The sequence below is a fragment of the Tiliqua scincoides genome, chromosome 5 (genome assembly GCF_035046505.1).
Source record: "Tiliqua scincoides isolate rTilSci1 chromosome 5, rTilSci1.hap2, whole genome shotgun sequence".
NCBI classification, from domain to species: Eukaryota; Metazoa; Chordata; class Lepidosauria; order Squamata; family Scincidae; genus Tiliqua; species Tiliqua scincoides.
In genome coordinates this window covers 92,441,093-92,458,279 of record NC_089825.1, presented here as the reverse complement: position 1 = coordinate 92,458,279, position 17,187 = coordinate 92,441,093, and the positions used below count along the sequence as shown (strand labels likewise).

The following is a 17,187-nucleotide window of genomic DNA, read 5'->3' as shown; positions in this document are numbered from 1 at the left end:
GGTGAGGCATCTCCAAGCACAATACCACGGGGAAGCACACAAAGTTCATGGTTTCTGCCCATCCTCATTCATTACGCACCATTTTTTCTCCATCACGAGCAGGGCTGTGGGGTGCTAGGCGGGGAGTGGAATGGCCACTGCTGGGGGGAGAGGGGCTAGCCAGAGTGGAGCTGGTGACCGAAGGAGGAATAGAAGCGCTTGAGCGGTAACGGCCCAAGGAACCATCCAAGCTGGCACTGGTCACCCGGCTCTCGATTTCCTCTGCTCGCTGTTCTGTGGACTCCTTTTCCTCCTGGATAAGCCTTGCAGAGAAAAACAAAAACAAAAAACCAGTGTGAGCTGCTTAGGGATAACAGAGGTCATGTGTTTTATATGATCTCGTTGTTCAGAACTCTTTGATCAAGAAAGTCTTCTGTCAGCCAGTTAATAGCCCAGTCCTATTGGGCTGGAACGCTGGGGAACAAGTGTTCCACCAGCAGCAATCGCTAAAGGGCTTCCAGCAGTGCGTGGAGCTGAATGCTTCTGGCCTGCCACCAGAGAGACCCTGTGCATGGCAGTGGGGTGCTGGAGATTCACGCAATAGCTTCACCCCTGCATACTGGAGATTTTTGCAGGATATTACCATAACAATGAGGACTGGAAGTTTCCCCCTGCCCCCCCCCGATAAAATTATTGCACACTGAAGCACTGAGTTCAGCAGCCCTGAAGTGTTTAGGCTGCTAACAGCATTTGGGGACTCTCAAAGGTTGAACAGTTCCATTTGGCAAAGAAGACAACAGATCAAAAAAAGGGCAACTGTTTTGCATGGCTGATTCAATGTTTGTATATGCTGTTGTATTTTATTGCTAATGTATTTATTCTTTATAAGCCACTCTGGATGTCCTTTAGGAGGGGGGTGGACATTGCCAAATAAATAAATAAATGCGGGGTTGGTGGCTATAGACCTGGTCAATTTATGCAACAGAATGAGGTGCTAAAACAGACTGTACCATTTCGGACTGCAGATGGAGGATCACTCCTTGCAACAGAAAATCAGCATAGCGGCTGAAATAGAACCCATCTTCCTGGTGTGCTAGATTTCTCTCTGCAGAAAGTTTTACATGGGAGAGCAACAAAAGCAAAATTCCCCCATTTGCAACAGTCCACACTACCATCTCACAGTTTGACCAGGTCAATTCCACCACATTCTTCTGTAAGTGTAGCCCAGGTCTGTGAACAGGGGAAGAGAGTCAAGGTGGTGATCTGAGAGTTGGACTAAGACCTGGAAGATCCAGGTTCAAATCCCCACTCAGCCATGAAGCTCCCTGGATGACTTTGGGCTAGTCACTCTCTCTCAGCCTCACCTACCCCACAGGGTTGTTGTGAGGACAAAAAGAGCGGAGAAATCATGTATACCACCCTGAGCTCCTTGAAGGAAGGGCAGTATAAAGATGTGAAAAATAAATGTGAAAATAAATAAGATGGGGTTTCCACAGGATGACAGAACTCACGTGTGCAGTCTAGGGATGAGTTCAGAAGAGGTGAAGAGAGTGAGCTGTACTGGGGAAACAGTCAAATCTTTGGAATGTTTGCAGGCCTGAGGGAGATTGGCAGGTTGACAGAAGCAAGAAGAGGTGCCTCCTGGGAAGGCACTTGTGTTTGCCTATTGCAAAGAAGCAGCTGGTCAGGACAACTCACTTGATTTCTTTGTTGATGGCTTCCAGCTGCTCCTGTAGCATAATGGCTAGGGTTTGCACATCCGCCTGCCCACTGGGGGAGAGCAGGTCGGCGGAGCTGAACAGGGGATCTCGCTCGTCTTCATCCGAGCCGTCCAACCCGCCCTCGAAAGGGCCTCCAGCTGCCTGCTGGGCCTGCTCCCACTCCTGAGAAGGCACCACCTGTGGGGGAAGGAAAAAGAGCCGTGACAAGGTGTGACCCAGCTTGCATGGGGCGGGTGAGAGTTTATCCTAGGGGCAGAGGGAAGTCCCTCACTTAAGGCCCACTTCAGGAAACAGCGACAGGTCTGCTACTGCTACCACTGAAACCGAGACCATGACTGTCCCCTGCCACCATCCCTAACCCCTGATACTGCTCTGCTGTGAGGGCAACCCAGCCCCCCAAAATGACATCAAAAGGGACACTCACCAGGTGGATGTCCAGTGAAAATTGAATTGGAGAAAGAAAAAGAGAAAATATAGTTATGGGGAACAGAAAGGAAAGGGACAAGATCCCTGCTAGGTTCTATTCACTCCACCACGTCCAGCCCCTCTAGCTCCCACATCTCAGCTATGACCTAGTAAGTCTCTTTGTCTTAGTCCACTCTCCAGAGGCAACAAAAATGTCCTCTTCAGTCTCTCGTTACACCTGAATATCACTGGCAGCTCTCAAGCCACTGAATAACTTCAGCCTTTCCCTTCCATTTTTCATTCCTCGGTGCTTTGTTTCCCATTAACTACCTTCAGGAGTCTTTTTCCACAGTGTCTCCCACCACAATCACCATGACCACACACTGCCAACTCACAACATACAGATCTCTGGGTGGCACACACCCCACCAGAAGTGCTTCCTCTTACCGAAACCACTGCCCTCAAACCCACCTCACCATTCCCTTTCAATCCTTGCAGTCTTTAGAAACACAAAATAATTATGAGCTTTCCTTCATCCAACAACACTTCCAACACTCTCCTGCCAAAAGTCACCTTGCACGTCACACCTCTTGGCCTTGTGGGCCACACTTCATAACCAAGCATTGCCTATCTGACCTCAGTGGCGTACCTGGGGGGAAGTCCAGACATGATCCCAGGTGTCATGTCTGGTGGGTGCCCCCCAGCCATGCTGCCCCCCCCCACTGGTCCTGCCTGCTGTCTCCCTTCTGGAGGCCTCTTAAGTGCTGAATAGACTGCACATGACCTCCCCAACCACCCAAAAAAAGACCCTTGGAGGGACAAAAAACATCACTTCGTTTCTTGGGGAAACCAGAAGTGACATTTTTATGCCCTTGCTTCTGAGAGCCTACCCAGTGGGGGGGGGGGGGGGCACAGCAGTTTGCAGTCATGGCACAGGAGCCAGGATTGTCACTGCCTAACCTCTTAAACTCAGTGGGTCTGAAATGCCGAGGTAGAAATAGAAACATAAGCTCTGTTATTTTTCTAGAATTCTGCATATCAGCTTGGATGCCTACACTTAGTTCATTTAGAGACTATACTGTTTTGGGGTGAGGTTTAAATGTTTGTTCCACTGTTTTGTCCTGCTCTGTGGAAGAAGCATGAAGAGCCCTGGGACACTGCCATGCTACAGCCCTTTGGTATTTCATCAAGTAGCATTTTCCTATGACTTTGCACTTGTTTTTGTGTCTTGCTCCCTTAATATCCCGCAAGTTCTGTTCCCCACAATTTCTAGAAATGGGCAGTACACTCTGGCCAACACTTCTTTTTGGAGCCTTGCAAGACATGCACATGATTGATAATGCGCATGTCTACAGCAAGACTGCTGTAGAAATCGTTACAGCAATGCCTCCAATAGTGCTCAAAATACAGTCCCCTAAAGTTGAGTGCTGCATGAAACTGTGCTGCTGGTGTTGGTGACAAGGCAGGAAACTGGCTCTGATTGGCCTTGTGCTACCCAGAATGCACTGCTCCCATTGGCTATAATAGCTGTTATCATACCCAGAATGAACAGAGCTGTGGCAAAACAGCACTACAAGAAGTGGAGTTATGAGAGGTATTACAATTGGAAGTGGATTTTTTGGATTTTGTCCTTCTGCTTCACTCAGATGTTCCAAAATCCAAAATCTCCATGTTCTGGTTTTGCTGTTACTACTATTACAAACCATATCAGTATAAGCAATTGCATGCTCATGTACCCAAACAGAGAGGGATGTCAATTCACCTGAGTCCACAGACAGAGTGGTCTTTAAAAAAAAAAATGGTTGAGTCAGCAAGGGATAATGTTTTTGAACAGGAAATGGAGAAGAGGCAGGGAACCGAGAGAGAGGCAGAGACCCACCATTAACTACCATGTCACAAGTCACATTCACAAACTAAGTGCTGCAATAGCTCCACATCTATCTACATCTCAAATGACAGTGCTGCAGCTGAGATGGAAGCTCCGACAATTAATGACAACAAGGGACTGGGAAACATGGACAGACACCTGAAGAAGCAAACTAACCTGGGAATGCCAGCCATGGAAATGATGCTCGGAGAAATGCCTGGATACTCTGCAGCAAATTAGTGAGTGACTTGGTGACTGGGGGAAACGGCTACTATGGAAGCACCCCTACACTTCAGGGGCACAGAAAAGGAACTGGCAAAGGGCAATGGTAAGTCGGTGGTTGCAGAGAAAGTACTACCCACTGCTGAAGAGTCCCCTGTTGGTTTCTAACAGGTTCCCCAGAACCAGGAGGCCTAGAAACTGTTATTTATAGTATTCAGCGGGGAGTTACAAAACTCTACTTTAGGAGTTACAACTGGCGATGGTAGCAACAGAGACTTCCAGAGCAACAGCTTACAGGCCTCTTTGTGGTTGTACACCCCTCCCTCCCATAAGTTATTTCCCTGCCACCTCGAACCTGTGATGCTTTCATTCCCCAGCCATGCCAGAATTGGATAGGGTGGAGGATGCATGACTATTGCCAAAAAGCAGCCTCACGTTTTGTTCTCCATGGGATTGTTTAGTGAAGGGGTGCCGAAGCTCATTTCATACAGTGGGCCAAAGAGCATTCACGATGCCTGCTGTGGGCCGGAGGTGATGTCGTATAGCAGGAAGTGATGCAATTAAACCCAAATGTGTACACATTTGATCCCGGTTGAGTATATGCCATGTTGGGCAGAAATGGCTTAAGCAGGTCATGACCAGAAATAAGCACTTTTTTTTCTTCACCTAGGAACTCATTAGCTACAAATGAGAAAATATCAAAATCTTGACTATATTTTCAAGATATGGGAGTGCCCAATAATCACACAGGTCACCCTTTCAGCAGTGACACCTCAGCACAGCGCAGCAGCTGAGAGCGCTGATGGGGGGTGTTGAGAGAACCTGAGTGCTGGATAAAGAACTTCTGCGGGTCAGATCCAACCTGTGGGTCTTATGTTTGACACCCCTGGTCTAGTGTACAAAATGCAAGCTGTGACATCATCACACCTACTCCACTTCACTGAAGCCACTTGCGGGGGAAGGGAAACTTGGAGTCCAATGATGTCACATCTCATGCTTTGTACTATCTGGGAGAACAAGACTTGTTATCACTGAGAATGAGACTCAGGACTACTGCTTTTACAGGCAGTCATGCACACTCAAGAATGTCCAGTTCCAGACTAAGACTCCCTATTAATCAAATGATGCAAACCCTAAATCTTATCACTGCCACCCCACACTCCCCACTGACTCCTTCAGTGCGGACGCTTTGTTTTCTGATTGTCCAACCCAGGAATTCCGTACCTTGGTAGCTTCATCCTTGACGGTCCAGCGGCCCTTCTTTGAACGTCTTGCCACACCAGCACTGCTGTAATGGTCCACGTGGGCCCCCACGGGCAGCGTGGGCGCCTGGGAGTAACGCAGCTCCAACGCGCTGCCCGGAAGAGACCTCCGTGGAGCAGGAAAAACAAGACCGTGAGCAAGAATGATCAAGTACAGGAGGAGAAGGCCCCCAGCGAATAAGTCAAGGGGCCCTTTCCCACCAAACCTCCTCAGTTCAAAAGTCATACTCTTCCCCCCAGTATAGCCCTTCTGGGCACTTAATGTTGGGGCAATAAAACAGACTTCCTTGGAATCCTGACAGAGATGGGTATCACCAATGAAAGCTGGTGGGAGAGGCATCCTAAGGCATTAGGATGACTTCGTGGCAGGAGTGTGCCAGGAAGGGAACTGAATCTCAACAAGGACCTTACCCCAAAAATCAATAGCGGGCACTACAGGGTTTATTACTATTATTTTTAATGAGGGGGCACACATCTGAAGCTATTTTCTACTGAGCTAGACCGTTGGTTCCAGTGCCAGTCTAGACCATTGGTGCCAGTCTCGACTGTTGGTAGACAGTGCCAGTCTGCACTGACTGGCAGCTGCTCTTTGTGGCAGGGACAAGCAGTCAAGGGAGGCAGACCTCAGCCTCCCCTGTGATTGCACACACGCTCCACCAGGTTCTGAGTGGTTGTATGATCATAGGGGAGGCTGAGCTGCCACTGCCATACGCTATAGTCTCTCTGTGAGACTCTACAAGATTGTCCAAGTCTCTCTGAAAGAATAGAGCTGTGGCATTGGCAGCTTAGCCTCCACTGTGATTGCACAGGCTCTGGGGCTTCTGGGTAGCCTCCAGAATTCCATGGCATGTGATGTCACCCAGGAGCTCCGTATGCTGATCCTCCCCGGACATGAACCTCACCACCTGCCGTTGCTTTTCAGGGTTTCAGCTGAGGGTCTTTCTCAGCCCTAGCTGGAGATGCTGCCAGGGCTTGAACCTGGAACCTTCTGCATGCAAAATATAGGCTCTACCACTGGGCTCCTGCCAGTCTCTACAGAGGGGAGCCCTCTTACCGGGAGTAGGTGGAGACTGGACACCCACGTAGTTGGTCTATTTCCATTTGCATTCTCTCAATCTCAGCCAGGAGTTGCTCCTATAAGGCATGTACACAGGAAGACATTGGTATTCAAACGTAAACGAACTGAACTCAAAGCTGTCACCACGCGCCTCAATCCTACTTCCTACTTGCAACTCTCTGCCACCTCAGCCACAAAGTCAGAATACCCTCTCCACTTCTGAGTTCCATCACACCACTCTCTCACTTGCAAATGCTAAGTCAGTCTCACCTTGTTTGCTAGTAGCTCATCCTGAACCTTCTTCATGTTGGCAATTTCTTCACTCAGTGTGTTCTGGAAGAGGAGGAGGATGGAGTGGGAGAAGCAGAAAGACAGTAAGAACATCAGGATAGGCCTCCTGTCAGGATCTTCCTCAACCTTTCTCTGCAGGCTCCATATCTTCCCCACCCACCCCAGCAAACGGGGAACCACACCCAAACTGGACCCAAGGCCTTCCCCACTAACGAATCAACACTGTAATGAAGAATTGGCTGAAAGAGTCTGCTGCATCATTCCAACTCTTGTGTTTTGCTGTATGTCCACCTCTTCTTCGCAGATGCCTACGCTGACACCAACTACCCCATCCACAGCCAATGCCACCCTGGAATCACAAGTTGGCGGCCATTCAAAAGGTCTAGGCAGCCTTCACATCCTTTTTCTCCAGCCAAAGGGTTAGAACTTCAGAGACCATTGTCCACTCCTTCCCTTGGCTCCTTCCCAGCTTACAGACATAAATGTAACAGGCACAGTTGCTCTGAAGAGCACTTCTCTGCAAACCCCAACTCATTACTGCTTGCTTCATCATGGGGCACAGCCCAGACATCTACCTTTTCCTCAAGGGCCCCCATTCGTTCCTTGAGGTGCAGCTGGAGGCGCTCGTTGGATTCAGACAGCAGCTTGTCTACTGTCTCTGAGAGGCGCTTGTTGTGTTCATCGTTCATTTTCTCCCTTTGGCGTGCCTGTTTTTCAAAGGAGGAAGCAGAGGTTGAGAAGGGCAACTTGATGCTCTTGTTAGCTTGTTGAACTTGTTAGCAGTTGTCAACAAGCTTCTGCCCTCCTTTCCCACTTAACTCCCAGAAATCAGCTCCCTCAGTCTCCTGCTTGCACCTAGTGACCATCTCCTTCTTTCTTATTTTTGCTTTACTCCCTTTACTGCTTTACTCCCTTTGCTCTCGCAAAAACCAGGCAAAATAGGCTGCCACGTTACAGATTTGGGAGCTACAGAACCTACTCCTGAGGTTGTCCCACTGAATCTATAACGTAAATATGTCAGATCTCACTTCCAAAGACCTGCCTACTACCCAACTGATTAAACCAGTAGTTTCTCATGTGTGCTGTTCTTTTCGCCCATGCCCAGCAGAAGAATCTCCCCTTCCAAGTCATAAAACTAAGTAAGTGACCCAATTGGAGAGAGCTATCTAATAACCCAATCCTATCCCCCACCACTGACAATGATGCAATGCTGATGGGGGGGGGGGCAACCAGAATGGCCCAGCAGCAGGGCATTATTTGCATCACTGCTGGGGCTTTTATGACAACATATCGGGAGATACACTATTGTAAAAGGCCCATAGGATTGGGATGTCAGTGGCAGCTTCTTCCAGCTGCTGGAGAACCAGCCACCCCTACCAAATTTTGTCTCCATTTCCCATCCTGCACTCACCCGTTGGAGCTCTTGGTTTTTCTCTTCCAGCTGGGCCTCAAGTTGACGCAAACGCTCCTCGAAATTCCCATGGCGTTCTTCTGCCTAGAGAGGCAAATGAAAAATCAAGTTAAGCCATGCAACGGTGTTGTTAGGAGAGTGCGGAGGTGCGTGGGTTGCACCAGGTGACACGCACAGGTGACACGCACAGGGAGGTGACAACTCTACTGGCCAAAATTTTTTAAATCTTGGTATTTTTGGATAATGTCATCATGTTATATATCACTCAATGCAGAATGTAATGTAGCATGCAATGAAACAAACCCCGTTGAAATAGCTCTAATCCAGTGGTATTCAAACTGGGGCATCGCGATGCCCCAACCTGTGGGTCCTGGCCTCTGCCCCCTTAAGGGGCGGGGGCAGCCAGGAGACAGGGGGAAGGCAGCGGCCTGATCCTGCGGATCGCGCCGCTCAAGGGGGCTGCAGGTGCTTGGGTGCACTTGCCCAAGCCTCCTGCAGCCTCCCGGGGGTGCAGGGAGCCCTACACAACCTTTGGCAGGGCTCCCCAGGTCAGGAAAAGGGAAAGCGGAGCGATCGCCCCTGCTCCGCAAAACCGGAAGCGGAGCACGATCGCGCCGCTTTTCCTTCTGACGGGGCTGCAGGGACTGAGGTGCATCCTCCAGTACCTGCAGCAGCCACCTGTGTGCGGGGAGCCCTGCGCGCGTGCCTGCAGGACGCCCCAGATCAAGGAAAGGGAGAGTGGGGCGATCGCGCTCCGTTTCTGCTTTTGCGGAGGCAGAGCAGATTGCTCCACTCTCCCTTTCCCTGACCTGGGGTGCCCTGCAGGCACTCGCGCAGGGCTCCCCGCACACAGGGATGGCTGCTGCAGGGACTGGAGGGGGCATCCCAGTCCCTGCAGCCCCCTGAGCAACCCGATCCTGGGGATTGCGTCCCTGCCTTCCCCCTGCCCCTGCTGCCTCCCCCCCGCCCCCACAAAGACTTACTGCGGGTTTCAAACTCCCAGAGAGTTTGAAAACCGCAGCTCTAATCTATCAAAAGTTATAACCCCCAAACCAGCTGGTATGGGGCAATGGTGCATCACCACTCCCACCGCATGGGGCATTGCCCTGCTCACTGCATGGGAAGAAGTCCATTATGGGGGTGATGTGATGGTCTCCCGCACCAGGTGATGCAAACTCTAGTGACACCACTGATGCCATGCCTTCTTTATCCTCATGTTCCACCTTCTTGAGTCCACTCTGCCCCACTTTCCACGCCTCCTGTTTCAACCCACCCACTGGCCACTTTCTCTACTCCTCTGCACTACCCACCAAATTACCCCTCCACAATGTGTAGTACCTTGTTGAGGGCAGCTACTCGCTGGGCCAGCTGAGCCTCAATCTCAGGCAAGGTCTCAGCCTTCTGAAGGGTCTGCTGAAGTTTCTGCTTGGCATCTTCCAGCCAGTCTTGTAGCTGCCTGTTCTTTTCTTCACTCTGCACAGGGGAAATTATTAAATTCAAAGGCCTAATCAAGGAACGAAACCCCAAGCAATTGTCCCAAACCAACAGTGAGGTATTGGACAGGTATTATGCCAGATGCAAGGGAGGGCACCAGGATGCAGGTCTCTTGTTATCTGGTGTGCTCCTTGGGGCATTTGGTGGGCTGCTGTGAGATACAGGAAGCTGGACTAGATGGGCCTATGGCCTGATCCAGTGGGGCTGTTCTTATGTTCTTATGACAGGGGACTATTGGAACTTAAGAAAAAACACACAAAGCCTGGATTGGTGATAAGGGAAAACAAATCCATCTCAACTGTCTATAGTGCTATAGAAGGTACTAGAACACTAAGGAACCCTCCAAGGCCCTATGAGCAAGGATGAGAGAGATGAGAAAAGCTAGCAAATGATTGAGAGATGCTAGGAGATAGCCAATGGAGCATCTCAGTCATTTAGTCCTCTGCAGCTATGAACTAGCACATTGAATATTGTAGGACTTCAGGAGAAATGTTGGGAAAAGTCAGAAAAAATGAGGATCAAGTTAAGATACCTTTACAACTATCTGTATGCTAAGGAAAGTTGTGGGAGAGTGCTAGGGAGAGGCAGATGCTAGCAGGGAGGTGCTAGGAACAGCCAAAGTGATCGGTCTGTATAATATGGGGCATCAGAAGATGAAAGACATGCAGGAAACGGGAACTCACTTGTCTGTACAGGGATTCCTTGCTGGCCAATTCATTCTCCAGCTTGTCATTGACATCATGAAGAGAGGTCGCTTCCCTCTGAGCACTCAGGTAGCGTTTCTCCAGCGTAGTGATCCGCTCCTCCATGTCCTCCCTTTGGGCTAGTGCCTACCACCCCCACCACACAAGAAAGAAGGGAACAACAGAGAAGTGACACATGGTAGGTCACACAGACACCACACTCCCTTCCGTTACTGAGAGAAGCACACGTAACCCCAGTATAGCCACTTCAGGCGCAGACTATGGGAGACTAGACAATTCCCTGTGACGTGTACACTATCTGCCCAAGCATTGCAATCAACTTCTGCTCACCACTGCAATCCTGCCCTAAGGGCCTCTGTTGTAAAATGGATAGTAGGTGGGTAGAAGAGAGACAGGGCCTTTTCTCATGTAGTGACAAAAGTTTGGAATAGCCTGCCGATAAGGTTTGCCTGGCACCACCACTTCTCACTTTTCAACAGGCAACACAGCATTTTATTTCAGCTAACATTTTTTGGATGTTTGCCCGTGGCCTCTGCAGGCTTCAGAATGGCCCCGGAGTGCAAAAAAAGTGACTTCCATTTCCCGCCAGAAACAGGAAGTGATGTTTTTGCCCTTATAAGGCAGTCTGAGCCCCAGGGAATCCCTGCCGGGCTTCAGGATGCCTTAAAAGGAGAAAAAATGTCACTTCTGGTCTCCTGAGGGAAACCAGAAGTCACTTTTTTGCACTCCGGGGCCATCCCGAAGTCCGCAGAGGCCGTCCGTGGGTGGACAAGTGCAACCTCTGTGCGCTTCAGAAAACCTTTCAGAACCCACCTTTGGAGGGTTCAGGTAGGGTCACGTTTGGCTCAACGTGGGTTCGGGGGACCCGCATTGAGCCAGATCCGTGGATGGAATATCCGTGAATAAATAGGCTCAACCTGTATGTGAAATTCCATGTATGGGTGTGGATGCTACTCTATTGAAAGGAAATACAGCTGCTGCTCAAACGTTTTGTTTTCTCTAAATCCACTGCCAATCAGTTTCATTCAATGACTCCAATGAAACTGTGGTTTTGGAGTTTTGAGAGAGAATACTTGTTATCTATGCACTCTCTCCATACAGTTCATAATTTTATAGACTTCTGTCATCCAAACACATCCAAACTGTGTTGGATCTGTGTTGACATCTGTCATCCAAACACATTGTGGTCTAACACACGGCTTAAGGGGTGCATGCGCACCATGAGGCCTCTTTTGGTGGCCCTTGAGAACCCTGTCACACCCACCCCTTCCTCCTGCTTTAGTGGCTTTTCAATCTTCCTGCTGCACCATTCCAGAAGGAGAAGCCGGAACAGTGTGGCAGGGAGATAGAAAAGCTCTGCTACACCAACTGCCTTCTCCTCCAGCTTCTTCTCCTGCCACCCAGCTCCAAACCCAGAAGTAATTGGTAGTGACACCATTACGTCACCGCCAATTACTTTGGTATTTGCACCCTTAGGAGGGCAGCGTACTGCGGCCCCCTAAGCGATTAGAGTTGAACCGCCCTGTCCAAACAGGAGTCTGAGATTGTATTCTGCTGCACAAACCAAACCAGTCATGAGTAATGAAGCGCAATGACATGAATGGGGCCTTCTGTGAGTCAGTGGTTCCCGACAGAAGCTCAGGCAGAACTGTGGAATAGGGAGATGGCAGATTGGCACTGCTGCTACCTCCTTGAGGTCCCGTTGCAGCTTAGCATTGATCTCTTCGGACTTGATGAGGTCCCGTTGGGCCGTCGCCAGTTCTTCCTCCAATTCAGCCATCTGCCGGCAGAGCAAGGTCAGCCGTTCCTTTAGCTGGGACAGCTCCCCTCGTTGGCGCTCCAGGACTTCTTCTAGCTCTGATTCTCGACCACCACGTCCCAAGTCAAGGGAGCCTGATCCATTGGCCTGAAGAGTAAAGGGGAGGGAGGGCAAAGGGTATAATTATATCACCCTTCCTCCCCTTCTCAATACACATGCAACCAACACCAACCACCAACACCCCATATAGGAAGGCCTATAAATCTGCCTTCCTAACCTTGCATGTGAAGGTCCCAGACTGAATTCCTGGTATCTCCAACTCAAGGGTCTCCAGTTCAAGAGTCTCAAGCAGTGGGGATGGGAAAGACCCTTGTCTTAAACTCTAGAGAGCTGCTGCCAGCCAGAGTAGACAATAAAGCCAGGTTATATGGACCAAAGGAGTTGACTCTGTATCTTCTTACCTTCCTCCCTTTGCAGAAGTGAACTGCAATGTCCTCTGAACACATGCTGAGTCAGACTACCGAAATGCTGAGTCAGGTCACTACCTACACTGGCTTGCTGTCATTCTACAGGGTTTCAGAAAGGTCTTTCCATGTTTCCCAGCCCTACCTAGAGATGCTAGGATTGACCTGAGACCTTCTGCTTACAAAGCACGTGTGATCTACCATTGAGCTACAGTCCCTGTGGTTAATTGGATATCTACTGCACTGTCCCTCCTTCTAAAGGGAGGAGGAAAGAGGTCCTTTCTAATCTTCTTTCTACTTTCCAAACGATTTTTATTTTTTAAGAAAAATACAGTAACACAAGGTTGCCAGGACTACTCAAAGCCTCCTGGACTCTTCAGATTTGAAAACAGCAGGAAGGAGAAATTGAGACATAACTGAGTATGGCACCATTCTAACATGAACTTGATGGGCTGGGAGGGGTCTTCCTGCATCGTAGTTAAAGGGCTAAAGTGTTATTTTGCAGTACCAGCACAACCTCCATAAGTCTATGGGGAAACAAGAGGTGACCAAGCCAGTTCAGAGTTTTACAAAGCCAGTTCAGAGGGAGGGAGGGAGAACCAAAGCTGGAATGGGCAACAAATGGAGATGAGCTGGGCAAACTTTGGGGAGAACAACATGGAAGTAGGAGACTGTGAAGGAAGAAGGAAGGGACACAAGCTGGAGAACAAAAAACAAACAAATGAAAAAGCAGAAGACAAAACAACAGACTGTTTGTCCTAGAAGAAACTTCTACATCCCAACAAATTGAAGTTTGTTCCCTGGTTCTACATGGGGACACTCAGAGTGCACGCGCCTGTTTCTGGGTCTTCCTATCCCCTTATGTATCCTTTTCTATAGCACTTACACAAATCTGGGCATCCCCCTCTTTGCTGGGGTCATCAAGACCAGATCGACGTCGGGCGAGCTGCTCTCGAAGGGAGAGGGACTGCAGATAGGAAGTGGGCATGGAAGGAAAAGAGCAGGCACAAAAGATGTAAAATTAAACTTGAATTGATGAACAAGATGCAGGACGCAACTGACCTGAGTCTTTTCGGTAGTACCAGGGAATCTTTTGGGGAATATATTGGCAATGTTAAATATCAGTTTAGATGGTGAGCCCTTTTGGGACAGGGAGCCATTTAGTTATTTGATTTTTCTCTGTAAACCGCTTTGTGAACTTTTAGTTGAAAAGCGGTATATAAATACTGTTAATAATCAGTTCACCAAGCTACACCAAAAGACGTTATATCCATAGCATCATGTGTTGCTACCCCATTCTGTGGTTCAGCAAGTCCTCATACCCAGGCATCCTGATTCGCTTTCAACTGACTTCTGGGAGGACACAGGACCATAGATCCAATAACTTTGAACTGGTTCTTGAGGTGAGAAAGGCTGGGTTTAAAAGTACAGGCTCTTGTTCAGGTGCACCCCTCCTTAGCTGATGAACCCCACAGAGCTGAAGTGGATCAAAGCAAGGGGAATAAATGGTATTGCAGGAACTGGGGGTGCGAGGTTTGACATACAACATTCTTATCCCACAATAGTACTCCACATGCTTGACTCTTATACCTTGGGAGCCCCAGTCTCCAATCTTTTTGTAAGGTAACCAATGAATAATATCACCAACCCCAGACATCAGCCTGCAAATCACATCCACTTCAGCCTCCACTTCCATTATTCCTGGGGACATCTTTGACCACAGCACGTACTCAAATCCTCCCACAATTGTCCCATGATCCCCTTGCTGGTTTCAATCCACCATCAACTGGAAACCACTGCTCGACTGTTGCCTAGGGCTCATGTGTGAGGAACAACACATGTCCCTACAAATCTCAGACACGTATGTTATTATTGCAAGCAGAGGGAAACCTTCCTTCATACCTCCTGATTGGACATTTCCAGCTCTTCCTCCAACACTGCAACCCGTTCCAAGGCTACTCTCAGCCGTTCTCGAACCTGCCACATATGGACAAAGTTGAAGAGTTAGCACCAATTGGGCAATACAGACATACTCATTCTGCTCCCTTAGGCCTACAGTTCCTGTCTCCCTGTATACAGAGTGGGGGAATGCAATTTTTTTTCCAACACCTTCACGACTTCCTTAAACCATTTTTGCCTAACATTGCATATACTCAACAGGGATCGAATGTATACACCTCTGGGCCAGGCAAAAATGGGTTAAGATAACCAAGTATTCTCCTCTCAAACACCTGAACAATGAGTAAGGGCCTCCTGACACACTCTCTATTCCCTCAAAGGCTCTGCTAACCCCTCAACATGGCACTGGGGTTCCTTAGGCAACAGCCCAGATTTTCACTCAATTTACATTATGCACTTTGCACCTCCACATGCATGACCTAAAATGTGTCCTATATTTTTCTCTGGCCTGCAGAACTACTGGTTAGTGGTTAAGTAGGTATGCTTGGGAGTTTAGTATACAGGGCTGGCCCCAGGAGTGGTGGGGCCCAATGTAAAACATTTTTGAGATGAGCAGCTGTGGTGAGCCCAGACCTGATGGCGCTGTATGCAAAGCACTTGTAAATAGGTGGCAGTGACTCAATGATGTCAACGTCAAACTGCTTCTGGGAGGGGTGGTCGGGCTCACACAGAGGCACTTTTTTTGCTGCCCTAGCTTGCCCCACTAGCACGGGACCACATCATGTGTGGGGCCTGAAATCAGCCAAATCGCCCTAAGGCCAGCCCTGTCAGTACAGTACAACTGAGGTTTCTAGAGAGCTTCTGGGACAAATTCCTCCCCTCATCTCATTTAGTTCATATACTTCCAACTCCTTTTTCACCTTCTCATCCAGGGCTTTGTGGTGTTCAAAGAGAGACTTGAGGGCCTTTAGCACCTCCACCTCACTGGAGACACCAGCCGGGGACTGAGCTTGGCGCTTCACCACTGTCATGCGGAGGGAGCGTTCATGTCGTGATACTAGGCATTCCAGGTGTTCCAAAAGCAGCTGGGAAAGGACAAGACAAGGGAGCTCAGTGGTTAATGAAGACACAATAAGGAGCACACAGCTGGAGAGGGAGTTTATGGACAATAATGTCCACAGCTCCTGAATGCCACGCAGACACTTCTGTGCTTTTCTAAGAAGGCCTTTTTCACATGGCCACCTACACCAAGTAGATAACCTTGAGGGTGTCCGTAACCAGGTATGGTAGCAAGACAGCTTTTTTTATCCAAAGGATTGGTTCCAAACTTATTGTGATCATGGTGCCCTGTTGCAGTGGCACAATTGCCTGGCTCTCCCAGGTGCCACCATCTTGAATTCAGTGAGCTCTCACAAGATCTCATGTGAAACGCATGTGATTCAAGATGGCGGCACCCAGGAGAGCTGGTCAGCTGCCGGGCATATCCCGTGGAGCCTCTGCAAGTTCGCTGCTGAGCCCTTTGGTGCTGTAGCACATAGTTTGGAAAATCACTGAGCCAAAGTAATGATGGACTCTATCAGGGAAAACAAGAAAAGGAGGAAAAATGTTTGCTCCTATTCTAAAAGGAAAAACAAAAGAAGCATCACCTAATAAACCTTCACCTAATAAACCTTCACCTAATAAACATTAAAATAATGAATAACTAATGAAATCTAACACACAAAGGACAAGTGAATAATTATAATTATTATTTATTATTAACAGTATTTATATACCGCTTTTCAACTAAAAGTTCACAAAGCGGTTTACAGAGAAAAATCAAATAATTAAATGGCTCCCTGTCCCAAAAGGGCTCACAATCTAAAAAGATGCAAATGAATACCAGCAGACAGCCACTAGAACAGACAGTGCTGGGGTGAGGTGGGCCAATTACTCTCCCCCTGCTAAAAAAAGGAGCACCCACTTGAAAAGTGCCTCTTACCCAATTAGCAGGGGTAATAAAAATATGTATTATAAATACATTGTAAAATTAAATAAACAATGGTAGAAGAGATCTTTGTTGAACCACAGATGAGGCATATGTTCATTTCAGTCATTGTCTATTGAATTTAACCAAGTATTTACATATCTCTATTATTCAGTTGTCATTTGTGTATTACGTTTCATTAGTTATTCATTATTTTTACTGTTCATTAAAGGGGTTTTATCGAGAGACAGAGATCAAGTGAATCTTTCAGAAGAACTCCAGAAGACTACAATGAGAGATACTCACATGCAACACACGAAAGGCACCTGAGTTTTGGTTGTGTGGTTTTTTTAGACAGGATGTGGCATCTCAAGACACTGCAGCCTAATTCACATGCAATGGCCCAACCAGGTTTAGTCTGTTGGGGGCCATGCCTTGGACTTGTACATTTCTTCTTGCCCTCAGATACTCTAAGTGCCACCCACATTTCTTGGTTCAGGCAAACTATAGCTCCCTTGTCTGTCTGGTAAACTATAGTTTGCCATGATGTCTAAAATAAACAAACTAGGGTTTCCACAAACTAGAGTTTGCCTCCAAACTAGAATTGGAAACTACAGTTTGAACTGGATTTCCAAATCTGGTTTGTGGTGCCCACAGTTTGCTTGATTTGGATATGTCAGCAAACA

The 17,187-nt window shown here is 48.3% G+C and overlaps 1 protein-coding gene across 1 annotated transcript in view; it reads right to left on the bottom strand.

Moving 5' to 3' along the window:
- The window catches only part of PPFIA3 (PTPRF interacting protein alpha 3), a 69,178-nt gene that overhangs the window by 22,300 nt on the left and 29,691 nt on the right, over nt 1-17,187 (bottom strand). Inside the window, exons 4-16 of the mRNA XM_066631426.1 lie at nt 15,456-15,620; nt 14,539-14,613; nt 13,523-13,603; nt 12,101-12,319; nt 10,393-10,539; nt 9,554-9,688; nt 8,216-8,299; nt 7,380-7,511; nt 6,784-6,846; nt 6,511-6,590; nt 5,419-5,563; nt 1,678-1,862; nt 80-302 (exon numbers count right to left, since the gene is read on the bottom strand). Coding sequence (XP_066487523.1) covers nt 80-302; nt 1,678-1,862; nt 5,419-5,563; nt 6,511-6,590; nt 6,784-6,846; nt 7,380-7,511; nt 8,216-8,299; nt 9,554-9,688; nt 10,393-10,539; nt 12,101-12,319; nt 13,523-13,603; nt 14,539-14,613; nt 15,456-15,620 — 1,734 coding nt within the window. The remainder of the gene's footprint in view (nt 1-79; nt 303-1,677; nt 1,863-5,418; nt 5,564-6,510; nt 6,591-6,783; nt 6,847-7,379; nt 7,512-8,215; nt 8,300-9,553; nt 9,689-10,392; nt 10,540-12,100; nt 12,320-13,522; nt 13,604-14,538; nt 14,614-15,455; nt 15,621-17,187) is intronic.